At 39.1% G+C, this 19,607-nt stretch overlaps 1 protein-coding gene and 1 long non-coding RNA gene across 7 annotated transcripts in view; one reads left to right on the forward strand and one right to left on the reverse strand.

The window, feature by feature from the left end:
* ANKHD1 (ankyrin repeat and KH domain containing 1) overlaps positions 1-14,801 on the reverse strand; it is a 112,770-nt gene extending 97,969 nt beyond the window's left edge. For 3 of the 4 annotated variants that reach the window (XM_006731447.2, XM_031026141.2, XM_031026139.2), the window contains exon 1: positions 14,361-14,801. In XM_006731447.2, coding sequence (XP_006731510.1) covers positions 14,361-14,651 — 291 coding nt within the window. In that variant the 5' untranslated portion in view covers positions 14,652-14,801. The remainder of the gene's footprint in view (positions 1-14,360) is intronic. The other variant, XM_006731451.3, reaches the window with a different exon arrangement.
* Positions 14,802-15,015: 214 nt separating this feature from the next.
* Positions 15,016-19,607, forward strand: part of LOC145722453 (uncharacterized) — a 388,135-nt gene continuing 383,543 nt past the window's right edge. For 2 of the 3 annotated variants that reach the window (XR_014146754.1, XR_014146756.1), the window contains exon 1: positions 15,016-15,508. This is a non-coding gene — a long non-coding RNA (uncharacterized LOC145722453). The remainder of the gene's footprint in view (positions 15,509-19,607) is intronic. The other variant, XR_014146755.1, reaches the window with a different exon arrangement.

The following is a 19,607-nucleotide window of genomic DNA, read 5'->3' on the forward strand; positions in this document are numbered from 1 at the left end:
GTTTATACAATAAACATATAGTAGGCAGTTGGAAGGCATCTTGGCAGACCGCTAAAAGTAGGAGATGGAAGCCACATGGATATTTAAGAGAAGAATGCTCCTGAGAGAACAAACTGCAAATGCCAAAGGCTCTGAAGCAGGACATGCTTGGAAAGTTTACAGAACATAATGTGGTTTTGCTTAAATATGAACACAAGACAAGCTTATGCTGGTGGACTTTGTATCCTTTCATTTTTAATCATTGCCCCTTTAAACTTGCCACTTAAAACCCATCAAACTCCTGAAGTAAGACATCCAAACATCAACCTTTATAATGATCATCCAACTTACACAGGACAATGATCCATACATTTGTGTTTAGGATCTTGGATTGTCACAAGACCACGAAAATATTAAAAGAGGTAATGCAATTAAAGTACACAATGACTTGAACACACTCAAATAAAATTTGTTAATATGTGAGGAGTTTGGAAGGACAAATATAATTTGAATAAATAATTTATCTTGTTTTAGGAAGCTCCCTGAAATGTTCATGCTTGTGAGAAGACTGATATCTTTAAGGGCAGGGACCACAATTTTTCATCTTTGTCATTCCAAAACCTAGCACAAAGTTTATCAAATAGTAGGCTCTATATAAATTATTGTCAAATAAACAAATCCACTCTACAATACCTATCAGAATCAAACAAACTGCCAAGGACTCTAATTTCTGAAAGACATAACTTTATTCTGTATGACGTGAATTCATGAAGAAGAGGTATTACCCAAAACTAAACTCTGATTTTCTTTTCTAGAGAATGAATGAATGTTGTAACAGATTAGCAACAAGGAGATAATAATATACAATAGAAAAGTACCTTTGATACTGTATTATCATATTATTCTAAATTTTGTTGGGGGAGGAATAATAGATCAAATCCATGCACCTGATTTAAGTATAGCCTTAATTAACGCTCTCTTCAAACCAAAAGAAAACAAACTTTTGTTTATCAAATCCTAAGTAAAACAGGTACTAAAGTATAGTACAGACTCTCACTGTTCATAGAGTGAAAATAACTAATAATTTAATATAATTGCAACCATTTGAGCAGTGACATCTAAGATTTGTTTTTGCAATTTAATCACATAGGTGATAACACTAGCTTGAGTGTCAAGCAAATTGTATGTTACTTAAACATTGGATTCACACCTCTTAAGTAGTTGTTAGAAGATACCAAATGCAAAAACTCTAATTACTATGGTTTATATTTTATTCCACTTATTCGTTTGTCTAGTACCCTGAAAAAAAAGAAATTCCATCCACAATCTTCATGCAGACTATAGGCCACATCAGATGCATTCATCCTACAACTATGGAAACTAACCATCTCCTCCCACCTCAGTTTTATCTCCTCTCAACATATACCCATAGTTTGTCAAGGAGAGGATACATGAAAAAAAAACAAATACTAATATTGTGACAACTTGCTCTTCTCATAGCGTGATAAACACAGGTTTAAATCACATGAGTTATCCCCTTAGTCCAACAAGAGTGTATAATAAGAGGGGCAGAAATTTCGAGAGTTAGAATATTACTAATGGCAGGGGAGGGTCTTTTATGTGTGACCACAAATTCTGCAGTATATTAAATACTCCCTATTAAACTCTTCTGAAGACCTGATCAAGAGAAGGAGAACATATCCAATAACCTAGAAAAGCTAAAACAATCTTGAAAAAGAACAAAGTTGAAGGACTTACACTTCCCAATTTCAAAACTTACTGCAAAAAGCTACAGTAATCAAGATAGTATGGAATGAGCATAAGACATCTAGATAAACTGAATTTAACAGAAATAAAACCTCCAGAAATAAACCCTCACATTTACAGTCAATTGACTTTTGACAAGGGTGCCAAGACAGTTCAATGGAGAAAAAAAATAGTCTTTTCAACAAATGGTGTTGGGACAATTGGTTATTCACATTCAAAAGAATGAGGTGGGATCTCTACCTCACACCTTGCATAAAAATTACCTCAAAATGCATCTAAGACATAAATGTAAGAGTTAAAACGACAAAACTCTTAGAAGAAAGCAGGCATAAATCTTCATGACCTCAGATTACACAACAGTTTCTTAGACATGACACCAAAGGCACAAGCAACAAAAGAAATAGGTTAAATATAAAAATTAAGCTTCCCCCAAATTTTAAAATGTTAAGGACATAATCGAGTGAAAAGACAATCAATAGAATGAGAGAAAATATTTGCAAATCATGTACCTGATATGGGACTAGTACCCAGAATACATAAAAAACACAATTCAACAAGAAAACCACCCAATCAAGAAATGGGAAAAAGATCTGAATAGGCATTTCTCCAAAGATATATAAATAAGCACATGAAAAGATGCTCAACTTCATTAGTTATTGAGGAAATGCAAATCAAAACCATAATGAGATACCATTTCATACCCACTAGGATGGCTATACTGAAAAAAAAAAAAAAGTTACCAAGGTTGTAGAGAAGTTGGAACCCCCATACATTGCTGATGGGAATGTAAAATGGTGCAGTTGCATTGAAAACAGTTTGGCAGTTCTTCAGAAAGTCAAACATGGAGTTAGTTATCATAGGGCCTAGCAATTACACTCCTTAGGTAGACACCCAAGAGAACTGACAAGAAATGTTCATGCAAAACTTGTACACAAATGTTCACAGCATCTTTATTTATAGTGGCCAAAATGTAGAAATAACCCATGAACAAAATGTGGTAAATCCACAAAATAGAATATTTTTCCAATGGAGTACTGATACAAGATACAACATGTAGAAACCCTGGCAACAATATGCTAAGTGAAAGAAGTGAGGTACAAAAGACCTCATGTCATATGATTCCATTTATATGAAATGCCCCAACTAGGCAAATCCAGAGACACAGGCATATTAGTGATTATCAGGGAATGCAGGATGGATGGGGGCAGGAGGATGGATAGAAAATCACTGCTATGGGTAAGGTTTTGTTTGAGGGGGGCGGGGGATGATGAAAATGTTTTCAAAAGATAGTGGTGGTAGTTGTAAAACTTTGTAAATATATTAAAAACCACTGAATTGTATATAAAGAATGAACCTATGATATGTGGATTATATTTCAATTTTTAAAACTTTGGGAATTTGAGGGATGCCTGGGTAGCTCAGTTGGTTAAGTGACTGCCTTCGGCTCAGGTCATGATCCCAGAACCCTAGGATCGAGTCCCAGATCGGGCTCCCTGCTCAGCGGGGAGCCTGCTTCTCCCTCTGCCTGTTCTGCCTGTTCTGCCTGCCGCTCCCTCTGCTTGGGCGCTCTCTCTCTCTCTCTGACAAATAAATAAAATCTTTAAAAAATAAATAAATAAGAAATAAAACTTTGGGAATTTGAATTTGAAAAATACTTTGGAAATCTGTTCCATTTCCTATTTTGATAAATGCACTGTGGTTATGTAAGAGAATGTTTAGGGAACTTACACTGAAGAATTTAAGGGTAAAGAGGCATGATGTATGCAACCTATTTTCAAATTATTCAGAAAATAAATTATTCATTTATTTGTTTATGGAGCGAGAGAGAATACGACAGTATGAACACAATTGTTGAATCTGGGTAAAGGATATGGGGGGGAGTTCCTTGTACTATTCTTGCAACTTTCCAGTAAGTTTGAAATTACATCAAAATAAAAAGTAACAAAGAAAGATAATGTATCCAATACAATTGGACTATTGCCCCTTTTGGGATTGCTCTTTGATAATGATAATTTGTTTCCCCTATGTTACTGAATTTAGGGACTGTACAATTTTTAAAACGCAAAAATAAAAATGTAGAGATATAGCAGAATAAGTAAACAGAGAAAAAAATCAATTAGAAGCTGGTAAGAGCTGAAAGTCCTTCCAAAGTGTACCACTCAAGGTATCAACTGACAGGGACGCCTGGGTGGCTCAGTTGGTTAAGCGTCCGTATCAACTGACAAGGTCAAACCTTTACTTTCTGAGATTTCATAAAATGCTTACATGAAAAAATTTTCAATTATACATCATGAAAGAAAATACTAAGGTTCATTTATCTAGCTTTAATACCATACTGAGATAACGTTTTTAAAACTGAACTCACCGCTAGTGATATAAAGGATAAAACATATTCTTCCTAGCATTTAATCAATATATGAAGCACTGTGATCAATCACAAGTTAGTCAATATGAGAATGAATCAGGAAAAAATGAGGATTATATTTCAGAAACATCTCATCTTACACTGTCCTATGTTAACTGGGTTCAATGCCTTTAGGGAAGACACTACTGAATGCTCATACAGCCTCTCCTATTATACATGATTTTTATTATTTTGTCAAACTCAAACCTTTTGATTTGTTAATATCTAATATGATAAAACAATTACATTAAGATTTCTTTAAAGATTTTATTTATTTTGAGAGGGGGTGAGGGACAGAGGCAGAGGGAAAGAGAGAAACCCAAGCAGACTCCACGCCAAACAAAGAACCCAAAGCAGGGCTCGATCCCACAACCCTGAGATCATGCCTCAAACTGAAATCAAGAATTGGACACTTAACCAACTGAGTCACCCAGGTGCCCCAAAACAATTACATTAAGATTTGCATTAAAACAGGGGCACCCGGGTGGCTCAGACGCTTAAACGTCTGCCTTCGGCTCAGGTCATGATCCCAAGGTCCTGGGATCGAACCTGACATCGGGCTCCCTGCTCAGCGGCGAGTCTGCTTCTCCCTCTCCCTCTGATGCTCCCCCTGCTTGTGTGCTCTCTTGTTCTCTCTCTCTCAGTCTGTCAAATAAATAAATAAAATCTTAAAAAAAAAAAGAGAGATTTGCATTAAAACTTGTTCTCACTCAAAGTGATCTACAGATTCAATGCAATCCCTACCAAAAACCCAGGGCAATTTTGGCAGAAATACAAAGATTCATCCTAAAATTCATGTGGAATTTCAAGGGACCCTAAATAACCAGAACAATCTTGAAAAAGAACAAATCTGAAGGACCAACACTGCCTGATTTCAAACTTACTAGAAAAGCTACAGTAATCAAAACAGAGTGATACCAGCATAAAACAGACATATAGACCAATGGAACAGGACAGACAAGCCAGAAATAAACCCTCCAGGGGCGCCTGGGTGGCTCAGTCATTAAGCGTCTGCCTTCGGCTCAGGTCATGATCCCAGGGTCCGGGAATCAAGCCCCACATTGGGCTCCCTGCTCCACGGGAAGCCTGCCTCTCCCTCTCCCACTCCCCCTGCTTGTGTTCCCTCTCACGCTGTGTCTCTTTCTGTCAAATAAATAAAATCTTTACATAAACAAATAAACCCTCCCAATATGTGGCCCAGTGATTTTCAACAAGGATGTCAAGACCAATCAATTGGAAGATGATAGTCTTTTCAATAAATCATGCTGGAAAAAATGATATCCACATGCAAAAGAATGAAGTTGGACACTGACCTTACATTGTATACAAAAATTAACTCAAAATGGATCCAAGACCTAAATTAAGAGCTAAAACTATAAAATTCATAGAAGAAAACATTGGAGAAAAGCTTCATGACACTGGATTTGGCAACAACTTCATGCATATGACACCAAAAGTACAAACAAAAGAAAAAATAGGTAAATTGGACTTCATCAAAATTAAAAACTTTGAGGAATGAAAGGACACTATCAACAGAATAAAAAGGCAACCTATGGAATGGGAAAAAAAAATAGGTGCAAATTATATATGTGATAAGGGATTAATACCCAAAGAACATCTACAATTAAACAACGAAAAAGCAAGCCAGCTAAAAATGGGGATAGGATTTGAACAGACATTTCTCCAAAGAAGATACACAAATTGCCAAAGGCACATAAAAAGATGCTCAATATCACTAATCACTAGGGAAATACGAATTAAAACCACAATGAGATACCACTTCACACACATTAGGATGGCTATTATCAAAAACAAAAAGAAAAAACAAGTATTGGCTAAAATGTGTGGCAACTGGAACCCTTGTGCAATTCTGGTGGGAATGTAAAATACTATAGGTGCTATGGAAAACAGTATGGTAATTCCTCAAAAAATTAAAAATAGAATTACTATATGATCCCACAATCTCACTACCAGGTACATACCCAGAAGAACTGAAAGCAGGGACTTGAACAGGTATTTGTACACCCATGTTCATAGAAACATATACATAATAGCCAAAAGGTAAAAGCAACCCAAGTGTCCATCAACAGATGAATGGATAAACAAAATGTGGTATATACATATAACGGTATAGTATTCAGCCTTCAAAAGGAATGAAATTCTGACACATGCTATAACATGGATGAACCTTGAAGACATAATGCTAAGCGAAACAAGCCAGTCACAAAAAGAGAAACACCATATGATTCCACTTATTTGATGTACCCAGAGTAGTTAAATTTACAGAAAAAGAAAGTAGAATTGTGGTTGTTAGGGGGTGGGGAAGGGTAGATAGGGATGGATACAGAATCTGGGAAGATGAACATATTCTGGAGATGGCTGCTGGTGATGGTTGCACAACATTGTGAATGTACTTAATGCCACTGAACTGTACCCTTTAAAATGGTTAAAATGGTAAATTTTATGTTATGTATATTCTAAGACAACTAAAAAAAATGGTTAAAATGGTCAATTTTGTCTCTGTATACTTTACCACACACACAAAAACAAAAACAAAACATTCTCAATCTAACTGTCCTCATTACAAACTGTTAAACAAATCAAACTTACCTTGGCAACTTAATAAACTGCTCTCCTGTACAATTCTTTGGCTCTTTTTTTTTTTTAAGATTTTATTTGTCAGAGAGAGAGAGAGCACAAGCAGGGGGAGCAGCAGGCAGAGGGAGAAGCAGGCTCCCCACCGGGCAGGGAGTCCGAGGCGGGGCTCGATCCCAGGACCCTGGGATCATGACCTGAGCCAAAGGCAGCCGCTTAACCAACTGAGCCACCCAGGCATCCCCAATTCTTTGGTTCTTAAGGCTAATCCCTGGGGGTATACTTGCCTTTCTCTTTTCAAAATTGCACACTAATGCAGGTAAATCAAACAGCCAGGATACACTGGGATATCTACTTACAAAAACAAAAACAAACACCCTTTCTACTACTGAAAACATCCATTAAGGGAAAAACTTCATGAGAACAGAAGTGTATGTAAAGGAGGAAGATCAAATGTGCTCTTTGACAAACAGCTGCTAAATTTCAGTCTAGGAAGTAAAATAGAGCTTTATATACAACTTTACTTTCTTCCTGGTTTAGGTAAAATTGGCCAGGAAAAGGTAAGCCAGTCAATCATCACAAGGCAAATGATCTTCATTCATAGGAACTACACACCATAATTAACTACCAGTAGAACAGCACATAGATTTTAATTTCTACAAATTAATTAGAGTGTAACAATATACAAAATCAACATTTTCCATATTGGCAAAGGTGCAAAGTTGGGTATATGCCTTTCTATATCAGTAAGGTTAATATTTATTTAATTCTTTTAAGATGAATGATGACAAGAACTGAACTTTTCAAATAAGTTCAATTACAAAATTATCTTAGAATAGTGCTCCTCCTGTACTCAATGGTATACTTTTAACTGCCTTCTTAATATACTGATCTACACAGCAGTCACCAATTTCATTAAATAATAGAAAACTTCCCCAACAAGGTCAACTATGGATTATGTGCTAGTTTGAGACAGGCATGTCTTAAGCAACTAATTAAATTCATTGGTACAATGCACCAGAAAAGAAACAGTCAGCAGGACAAGTAAGATTAACTTTTAGAATGGGAGTCAGATGACCTATTTTCTACTACAAATTAGCTGTGTTATCCTGGGCAAGTCAATTAGCTCAACTGTTTCCAGACTTGTAAGGCTTTGCCCAGGGTCCTGACATGAAGTTTCTAATTTGATATTTTGTCAAATGTGGATATTTTTAAAAACTCATTTCATAACAGTAAGAAGAGCATTATCTCAATACAGAAAAAATTATGGAAAAAATAGCTTTATAAGAAGTTCACTACACTGTCCTTACTTTTCTCATTTCACTTTAATGAAAACTTCTACAGGGACTAAGCAAGTATTTATTGGAGAAACAGTATTTTATAACCAAAACCTGCCTATTTCTTAATCTGAAGAAGCAAAATAATAGCATGGGTTTTGGATTCAGTACTAGATTCAAATCCTAGCTTTACCACTTACTGGCTATGTAACATTTTAAACATTTTTTAATTTTTTGTTTTATGGATTCATCATTTCCCTGAGCCTACATTTATCCATCTATAAAAATGCAGGTATCTACTTCAAAGGGGTGTTGAAACAATTAAATAATGAAAGTATCTAGTATAGAACTGGCATATAATATGCATTCAATAAATGGTAGCAGTTACCTGAAAATGAGATGAGACAGGATTATCACCAAGATTCTATGACTTTATAGACAAGCAACAGAAAAGGAAAACTATAAATAATAAAGTCAAAGAAGACAGATATATTGAAATAGTTAGGGGCACCTGGGTGGCTCAGTTGGATAAGCATCTGCCTTCTGCACAGGTCATGATCTCAGGGTCCTGGGATCAAGCCCCACATCAGGCTCCCCGCTCAGGGGGGAGTCTGCTTGTCTCTCTCCTGCTGCCCCTCCCCCACTCATGCTCTCTTTCTCAAATAAATAAATAAAAAATCTTAAAAAAAAAAGTTAATTTATAATGGGTAAAAAAAAGGAATTGATTTTTTTTTCTAAACTTAAAGATTTTTTTTAAAAGATTTTATTTATTTATTTGACAGAGAGAGACACAGCGAGAGAGGGAACACAAGCACGGGGAGAGGGAGAGGAGCAGGGAGCCCGATGCGGGGCTCGATCCCAGGACCCTGGGATCATGACCTGAGCTGAAGGCAGACGCTTAACGACTGAGCCATCCAGGCACCCCTGATTTTATTTCTTATACTTCTGGTTATGTAGGAAGGTAAATTTGGCAAAAAACAAACAAACAAAAAAGGTAGACTCTTCATTTTTCTTTTTACTTGCCAATTCAAGACTAATACTTTTTAAAAACTGCTTTGCATTCTCTTTAAAGCAAAATATTTTATTTACCTAACCTATCACTGAATCAGAAGGCCAGAATTGGTTTTCACAGGTTATCTAGTACATTATCACATTACTACCAGATAGGCTCAGGAAGGAATGTGCTTAAACTCATCTCCAATGCTTCATTCTTAACATGTTTTTATCATTCTAATTAGAAAAAGTCTAAATCCTTCTCAAATTTACCACTTAGAAATCTCACATACACAGTATGTTATCTCTTGTATAATAATAGGGAAAACAGGGCGCCTGGGTGGCTCAGTTGGTTAAGCGACTGCCTTCGGCTCAGGTCATGATCCTGGAGTTCCGGGATTGAGTCCCGCATCAGGCTCCCTGCTCGGCGGGGGGTCTGCTTCGTCCTCTGACCCTATCCCCTCTCATGTGTTCTCTCTCTCTCATTCTCTCTCTCTCAAATAAATAAATAAAATCTTTAAAAATAATAATAATAATAATAGGGAAAATAAAAATACATATTTGTATTTCCATAAGTCTGAAAGGAAAAAAAGACATTAGAAGTGTAGAGGGCAGGATACTTGGGAGGGGTTAGTTCAAGATTTTTCACTGTATTTGCCTTTATGTCACTGTGACTCATAAATTGTACGCATGTAATCAGCTATTGAAATGTACTAAGTAATAACCATAAGAAAACCCCACATCCTTCAAGTTTCACAGTAAGGTAAAATCTAATCTAATCCAAATCTAATCAACTCTGGTTTGACCCACCATTCATATAACCATACTTATCAACACATCATTTTATATGTAAAGTCTTAAGGCTTTACAGAATGAAATTGTATAAGGTTGATACTCATGCAATATAACAAATTGTTACAATAATAACATGTAGCTTTTCCTTCTGTAAACATTTCCAATGTCTCCAAAATTTGCTCACCAGAGTACAAAGTTCTATTTCCTATTTTATCACTAGTATTGATAATTTATGTAATAAAGCACTTTCTACCTTGAACAAAGTCCCAATAAAAGTTTTTTAGAAATTTATTTTCATGGACAATAAATGAATTTTTCAAAAATAATATAGTATTTTAAGTTAAAGTTACTCAAAATGATAAATTTACCACAGAAAATTTACAGCATTAAACCTTTCAGTACCCTCCTTCAATTTCTCTCTTGTCCAGATTATGAACATAAACCTTGAGATGCTACTAAAAATAGTGACTCACCTGTTTACCTAAAGTTTGAATACAGAGTATTCATGACAAAATTGCCATCCCTGCCGATAAAAATGTACTCTAGACCAGTGGTTCTCAACCAGGGGTGATTGTGTCCCCAGGAGACATTTAGCAATGTCTGGAGACATTTATGGCTCTCACAACTGGAGGGGTTCTAGTGGCATCTAGTGGGTAAAGGCCAGGGATGTTGCTAATGCACAGGACAGACAGCCTCTAACAACGAGAATTATCTGGACTAAAATGTCAATATGTTGCTGTTGAGAAACCTTGTTCTAGATTATAGATTATAAGTAACTCTAAAGCAAATGATATATCTCCTCTTCAATGAGAGAAAATCAAAATGGAAATTCTGTATGGCTGTACTTTTGCCTCTAAAAATAATTTTCACAGAAAAAAAATTCCCTACAAAGCTTTTGCTATAATTTCCTATAAACTGCTGTATACAGTTTGTGTGTTTCTACTTATTTATAAATAAGGACCTGCCTCAAGATAAGAAAAAAAAACCTCAATATGATACAAAGCTATGCTGTCTAATTGGGTACCCATCTTTAAAGTGTGTGTATATATATATAAACAAATACACACACATACATAGGCTTATATAGGCCTAGAAAATTTACTGAAAAAATTATAATATTGGTTATCACTGAAGAATGGGATTTGAAGGGTCAGTGGGGGTGAGAAGGACTTCTACTTTGCACCTTATATCTACTACCTACACTGCTGAATTTTTCAACATGAGACTATATGACTTTTATAATTTTAAAAGGAGGGGGCACCTGGGTGGCTCAGTTGGCTGAGCATCTGCCTTCCACTCAGGTCATGATCCTGGGGTCCTGGGATCGAGCTCTGTCTTGGGCTCCCTGCTCTGTGGGGAGCCTGCTTCTCCCTCTCCCTCTGCCTCCACCCCACCCCCGCTCGTGCTCTCTCTCTGTCTCTCTCACCCTCTCGCTCTCTCAAAGAAATAAAATCTTTAAAAAAAAAATTAAAAGGAGAATATCACGCATATATACGCGTATATTCTTATAACAGAAAATTTAGTCATAAGCCTCACAAAAGTCTTTTCTTTAGGTATTTTCTTCTTTTTTACTTGCTTAAAAAAGACTACAAATCTAAAATCAACATTTAAAAATTGTTTTTTAAAGAATTTTCAACCTGATCGCTATTCTAAACAATGGTTTCAACAGGATCCAATGCAAGTTCTGATTTCTATTCAAGACCTTGGACAGCTAAGGAACATTCTTGCTATGCCTGAAGAAATACAAAACAGATATTTACCAATGTTTGAAACAAGAACCAAAGATCCCAAATGGTGGCATTCTCTAAGCTACTATAATTCTAATAAAAAATTTACAAAAAGACCCAAACCCATTCCTTAAACTAAAACGTCTTTTAACTTAGCCAGCAAGGGAAAACAGCTTGGTTTTTCTTAGCTATTGGCTCTCATAATGAACAAAAGAGAGGTCCCTAGAGTATCTATGCCTCTGTACACCAAATGTATAAGACTTCAACTAATTCCAGAGCAAATAAACTAGGCCTCCACATTTCTTACTTATTTCTCACCGAGTCCTGCCCCATTTGAGGAACAAGACAAATTTTGCTCTCAAACTATAAAATAACTCGTTATCTTTCTGGATTTCTAGATTCTAAATACTTGGTTCTAAAACATCTAGGGAAGACAAAAATAAAGATTTTAGTATTATTCATCAAATGCCAATTGGGTGAGTGTTTTTTGAACATTATGATCTCTTCATAATGGAAATTCAAAGGCAATGATATGGGAGAAAATGGCTAATCCTTTGAAAGAGAAAAGAAAAAAGAAAGAAATCTGCTTGGGCAAAATAGGTCATTTCACTCACAAACATATAGACTATACTCTACCACACATACTGTACAGCAAAGACTAGATACTCCAGGAATTTCTTCTCTACGTGATATAGAAGAAAGAAGACATAAAAACAAAATTTCCTTTTTCTACAGGTTAAGAAAGAATCTATGTGCACCCTGAGCATCATCTTAGACTATGATAAAGTCTCTGGGTATCCCAGACACATTTATTCCAAAAATGAGGCCCACCCATATACACTTAATATCTAAATCCTGGCACAGAAAACCCCCCAACAGGAAACTAAGGAGTTCTACCATTAGCCTAAATGAGTACAAGAATCATTAATAAATAACTTCCACAGTAAACATCAAAAAAACAAAAAGGTGTCGATTCTGCTCACAGCTTTAATCACATGGTATGGGGAATCCAAATGAAATACAGTAAGCTTTAGAAGAGAGAGACTGTGTGTGCGTGTGTGCGCGTGCGTGTGTGTGCATGTATGTGCGTGCGTGTGTGTACAAGCCTCACAGAAATGGTTACTTAAAAAGCTCATTTCCCAGATACAACACATGAGCCAAAAGAGTTAGAAATTTATGACTTTGGAGGCTCACTATCACTCTACCTCCGAAAAAATGTAAGAATACTATTTATGTAAAAGTGAATTAGTGATCTTTCACTTTACCTATAATAATTATGTAAAAATGGTCCAGAAAATCAAGGACATTACATTTAGACCAAAGCAAACCTTTTCAGGCTCTCTTACAAGTTAAAACAAAAAAAGACTCTAATCTTTAAAATCTAAAGGTATTCCCACTTAATTCTGTAGGTAAAAAGTACATGTGTTTTAGGTTCCTCTCTCATCAATTTTCATTGAAAGGATGGAAGAAAGTCTTCCATAAGCACAAGAGTGGAGGTGCTCCAGAGACTCTCCCTATAACTGCCTACTCAAATAAAATCCTGTCCCACTTTGACTTAGAAGTTACTTCTCTTAAAGTGAAATTCAAAGATACAGACATTCAAGGGACTAGCTTCCTTACATCCCACACACTATTTTTTCCAAAGCAAAACACTGGAGTTAAAATGTACTAACATTTTAAGTCTAAATGAACCCCTGTTCAGACATGGTAAGACAATGGTAGAATGGTAAGACAATGCACTAACTGTATTCTGCAACCCATAAATAGTTTCTTATTCCTCTCAAATACAACAGCCAAGATAGTTGTACACAGAGAAATCTCTGTACTTTAACAGCAAGATCAGAGGCTAAAATAATTGGTCATAGGGGAATGAACCAGGCACCTTAGAACCAAAATAGAATACTCTGGCACTTAGAACAATAGCCATCAAGGAACAGTACTATATCCAAGCCATAGTCAAGAGATAAAAGTATATATATAATATATATATGTATTATATATCTCCCTATTCCCTAGGGCCCAAAAGATGATGATGCCGTCCATCCCAGGTTGCTCAGACCTAAAAAGCCAGAGTTAAGAGTTAAAGAGTTACAAGAAATGAAGGATCTGATCATTAACTGCCGCAAAAGCTGTTCAGTGTTTCACCTTCTCCAAGCCTAAAAAATACAGACTTCAGCTATCCAGCTATTTTGAAGTTCAGAGATGCACTGGAATTTCCTTTTCCTGCGTAACTTCACAAAAGGTCCCAGGTGCAAGACTCACGTGCTTTCTTAGGGTAAAAGCAGACAGCTTCTTCATACTAACCTGTCTCAAACTAAAAAAGGAAATTAAGAACACTTCTTTCATGCACAGGTAAGGCACAGGGCAAATAAATGACAGACAACTCAACTCTGGGAACATGCATATACTGGAAATGCTCTTTCAGCTAGCAAGCTCTGTCTCGGTCTCTCTCTCCCTCTCCATGTCTCGCTCGCTCTCAGTACCAAGGGCAGGGACTCTGGCAAGACCCCGCCCCCCCATCTCCAAAGCGGGGTGGGCGGGAGGTAGCCAGAGGAGTCCTTGTTCCCGCGCGAAGCTTAGAGACCAGAGGACTCCCCATTGTGGGTCTACGGATGGTGACGGGAACCGGTCCGGCTCGAGCCGCCGGCTGAAGAGTAAGCTGAGGGCGCACTAGGCCCGCACCGCTGCCAATGCCGCCATGGAGCCGATCACTGTCAGAGAACGGCTCCGCCCGGGGAGCCAGAGGGTGGCCCGGGCCCTGTGCTGACCCAAAGAGAATTCGTGCCTCACACTGTATGGGACGCGGGGGTCCTGGAAGCGTACCTCGGACACCTCGTCCTCGTCGCTGCCAGAGGCACCACCTCCACCCCCGGTCCTCAGCACGGCAGCCGCCAACTTGAAATCCAGCGCCGCGTCCCCTCCGGCCGCACCGCTGCCGCCGCCACCGACTCCCGGCGCGGGCCCGGCCTCCCCAAAGAGTCTCACGGTGCGAATCCCCAGCCCGACCCCTCCCGGCGGAGGCGGCTCCGAGGCCCCGGCTGGGGCGGATCGCGGAGCCACCGAGTCCAGATCCTCCTCAAAGGAGGTGCCGCCGCCTCCGCCATCGGTCAGCATGGTTCGCACGCGGAGCCGGAGACGCTGCCGAGTCACTCGCAGCCACCGCCGCCGCCGATCCCGGGAACGAGAGGAACAGCAGGAGGAAGAAGCTTCTCCTTCCCCCCGTCCCAGCAGCGCCACTAACTTCTCACTGCCTAACCTGCTGCCTCCCGCCCCCCACACTCGCCACTGGTTGCAGCTCCCCAGCAGCTGCAGATCATTGGCCAAGGTAACCCGTCGCTCAGGCTCTTCGTCACGCGCGGCTTGCTGGCTCGCGGCCCCCAAGCTGCGTTGACCCGCGTAGGCCTAGGCGGTTGCGAACACCCGCCTCCTAGTCCCCACGCGCCGACTTCCGGTCTTTTTCTACGTCTATTGGTCAACCTCTCTAACTATTGCGTCACGACCTTAAAGTGGATTAGTTCGCCTTGTGGTCAGTCATAGTGACCCCTGACAATGGGAGGCTTCATTGGCGCCATAAAGTGTCGATCACTTTGTCACAGGACGTCGCGTGGTACAATTGGCCCGCAATAGTACCATTCATCCCGCCCCCTTCTGAGGTGACGGGAAAAGGTTGGGGAATTTCCACTTCTGATTAAAATGACGGCAGAGGTGACGACCCTCAAGGATTGGTAAGATTTGGAGTAGAATTCACCCTGAGTTTAGTGGGGCTTATCTGTCAAGGATGCAAGAGGTACGGAGGTTACGAAGCTCCCACCTGTCGCTCTCCGCCAGTCGCCGAGACTGCGGCCGGAGAGTTGCTGCACGGGGATTGGAGGAAAGAAGCAATCAGTCTCATCTAGTCTCCACCTTCCTGACAGCCCCTGGTTGGAGGAGCGGAGCGTCAGTCACTAGAGCGGTCGCCACCTCTGGGACAGGTGAGATTGTGTAACCTACGCCTCTGGCTCTTTGGGGGGGTGTGGGGGCTGGGACAGGGGAGGAGGCAGGGCTGTTCTTGCTTGGCGCCTCCAGTCTTTCCGAGTGGAGCCCAGCGCGCGAAGCTGAGGGGACCAGGGGGGCTGCTTGGGATGGCCGCCCCGAGGCGATTCGGCCAGCCCGCGTGCCGGGACGTGGCTTGGCGCGGCAGTTCTACAACCTGCAGGCGGGATGGCCTCGCGGCGCCGCGTTCTCTAGCTTGTGGAAGGCGGCGGGCCTGAGGGCTGGACAGCGCCATGCCTCAGTACTGGGAACTGTCCCACCAGGGAAGGTGGGAAGGCCGCGAACAGCTCGAGGAAATCGGACCGTAGGGCTGAAAGCGGTGTGAAGAGTGCGTGCTCTGGAGCTGTTAGGAATTCTGGTGCCGCCACTTATTTGCTGTGTGACCTACGGGCGTTTTGTGTTGAATCTCTGACTTTCAGTTCGTTCATCTGTAAAATGGGGCTAATATTAGTACGTCCCTCATTGCGTTGTTGTTATGAATACATCAGATAACCAACATAAGGCGGTTAGCAAAGTGCCAAACTTAAAGACCCATTTTGGTTAGTTACTCTTCCTTCAGGAGTTTTCCACCTGCTCCTGGGTCCTGCCAACCAAACTAATTCTTGTCAGATCTCCGTGATGCAAAACAAGCTAGCTAAGGCAGGGGGCCGCAGTTGGGGGGGGGCGTGCGGAGGTGTCTTTCCCCCTTCTAAGGATCTATCTCTACTTCTATTATCCCTATCTCTATCCCTCTATCTCCTTTGTCAATAAAGAGGGGCTTTAAAATACTCATGCTTCAACTAATCCTATGATCAAAGATCAACAGAAAGGCGTTTGGTGAAGTTTGTATGGCAAATGTCCTTTGACCCAGAGAATGTCCATATGACTTAGGTTGGCTAAAAGCATGAGATTTGGCACATCTCCTCTCTTGCAACTCTAACAAAGGTCTTTGTATATCTTGATTTGCAGTTTGTAATATTTCACCTACCTTGAACTGTAATCTGAAAATTCTGTAAAGAATACAACGATTTGGGGGCGCCTGGGTGGCTCAGTCGGTAAGGCGACCGGCTGGTGATTTTGGTCCAGGTCATGATCTCATCGGTGGTGAGATCCAGCCGCGGTCAGGCTCCTGCTCTGCTTGAGATTCTCTGTCTCCTTCTTCCTCTGCCCCTCCCCCCACTCGCTGGCGATCCCTCTCCCTAAAATAAATAAATATTAAATGTATATACATAACAATTTTTTAAAATTTGATTCTGCCAAGCTTAAAGAACATTTTGGAGATTGTGAACATTTCTTTGGCATGGTAATTTCTAATTTTGGCATTTCACATACAAAAAAAGAAGTCTTTTCTATAAGCAGAATATGTTAGGTGAATGTTCTTTCTAGATAATAAGTTGTAGGAAATGGAAAAAATTCTTGTACCTTTTCTACAAAACTATTTTGATACAAATGCCCTGTGTACTGTCTTTAGTTAGAATCTATGGAATTTAATTAGCCTGTATACTCAGTGATGTTTAAATTTTGAAGGCATGTGTGAGAGGTCACAACCCAAACTAATAGCACCAACAAAAAAAACTCAGCTCTGCCCAACCCACTTCAAAGCTGGATTATCCAGAATTGGTATGGATACATCCCTAGGCAAAAACAGGTATTGACTGGTGCAATATTACAAAGGAACTGCTTGTCATTCCTACCATTAATACAAAAATAATTTCTGATGCAACTCCCTGAACAAACTCATTAAATTCTTTGAACAAATGTAACGAATCTCAAGAACAGAGAGAAAGGAAATCTGGGCATATGCATTTTTCCCAATATATTTGAAAGAGAAATACACACTCTTTACTCAGTGTCTAGCAATCAACCCTGCATGTAGCCAGGAAAATATGATTGAGCAATAATCTTTGTTTCACTTGGATCTTTACCTGAGACACTTGTTGCCAGGAGTTTAACAACAATTGAGTAATCATTTTAGGATTTAGTGACTCCCAATCTTCTAGATTTTGGTGACTGCTATTGTTGAGACTGCATTAAACATGAATTTAATATTTCTATACATACCACATCATGTGGTGTTACAAAAGTGAAAACTAACTGAGAAATGATTTAGTCAATTACTATATCAAGTAATACATTTGGTGAATATATCAAATCACACTCAAAGTATTCAGTGTAAAATATCAGTAAGTTTAGTGTGATTTATTGGGTAATGTTGCTTTTGATACATCATATCTTAAGATGGTATTTGCAACTAAAGAAAATACACTGATTTTTCAAATGCTAAATAAGCAGTAGAGAGCAAAATCCCTCTTTTAGGAAATTCGTTTTTCCTCCAAAAAACCAGCAGGAGTATTGTTTAAGGTGTAGTTGTAGTGTATTTCAAAGCACTCTTCCTTTTGACCATCTTTCAGACATAAAAGGAAAAGGTAAAAGGAGAAACTGTATATCCCAAGGATTTTTAAAACTTTTGAAGTAATAAAAATCTTCATTTTTTTATAAGAAATACGAGATTGGGGGCACCTGGGTGGCTCAGTCGTTAAGCGTCTGCCTCCGGCTCAGGTCATGATCCCTAGGTCCTGGGATCGGGGAGCCCCGCGTCGGGCTCCCTGCTCCGCAGGAAGCCTGCTTCTCCCTCTCCTGCTCACCCTGCTTTGTGTTCCCTCTCTTGCTGTGTCTCTCTCTGTCAAATAAATAAATAAATAAATCTTAAAAAAAAAAGAAATATGAGATTGACAAATTGTAGATACGGGGACTTAAGCTACTTTAACTACTTTAACTGTAGTTCTTTCATGTGCAACTTGTTTTTTCTCAGGACACTTAATTTCTGCATGTCAGTGCATCTCAGTTCAGCCTGTCTATGTAAGGAAGGAAGTAAACCAAAAAATGTGTTGCACTTGGATGTTATGTCATTTAACCTTTATAATAAACTTACTAAGATTTCACCCATTTTCTGATGAGGAAGTTGAAACTCCAAAAAGTTTAAATAACTTACCCAAGCTTATAAGACCAATATATGGAAAGGCTAGGATTTGAATTTATTTCTGCCTGATCTCAAAACCCATGCTCTTTCCACTATATCACATTGATTCCTTGGTACCCTCAAAGGCAGAGGAACTTCATCAGTCAGATAAACTGATATAATAATCCAATCATTATATCTTTCTTATAGACCTGCTAATTAGCACTCTAGTGGAGTTATCCCTGACTGCCACCAAATTTAGTATCTTTCTCTTTTATAACAACTGGAAACACTTAATTTAAAACATTTTCTGGTTTTTCCAACTATATTGTTAATTTCTTAGACCATGTAATTTCACATTAAGAAATCTGAATAGTTAATATATTCACGTGGTTCAAATTTCAGAAAGAATTTTAAAAATACAATGAAAGGAGTCATTTTACTTTGCCCATTATATACTCAGATCCCCTCTCATAAGCAAACCATCTTATTAGGTCTTATTTATTTATTTATTTACTTCCTTACTTACTTACTTAGAATGGTTTTACTGAAGCATGGGGACAGGACTTGTGGGCAGAAAGAGTTGCCCAAACCATCTTATTAGGTTTTAAAGTATTCTTCTAGAGGGGCACCTGGATGGCTCCATTGATTAAGCATCCAACTCTTGATTTTGGCTCAGGTCACAAGCTCAGCGTTGTTGGATTGAGCCCCACATCAGACTTTGTGCTGGGCATGGAGCCTGCTTAAGATTCTCTCTCTCCCTCTCCCCCTCCCCACCTACCCCCCTCTTCCTATGCCTCTCCTCCCCCTTCCTGTCTTTCATGCACCAGTTCTCTGTCTTTCCAAGAAAAAAAAAAGAAAATAGCCTTCTAGAGATTTTTAAATATATAAGCAATTTCGTACGTGCCAATTCATTTTTTTCCCTTTAAAATCAAATGGCAGCATATTACTCTACACAATTCTGTACCTTGCTTTTCTCACCGGATTTATTCTAGAGATATTTCATATTAGCATACAAAGAGCTCTGTCATTCTTGTTTACTACTTCATAGTATTCTGTTTACATGATTTATCCAGTCTTTTTTTTTTTTTTAAAGATTT

This window comes from Leptonychotes weddellii, chromosome 7 (assembly GCF_054177405.1).
Source record: "Leptonychotes weddellii isolate Sample4059 chromosome 7, ASM5417740v2, whole genome shotgun sequence".
Lineage (NCBI taxonomy): Eukaryota > Metazoa > Chordata > Mammalia > Carnivora > Phocidae > Leptonychotes > Leptonychotes weddellii.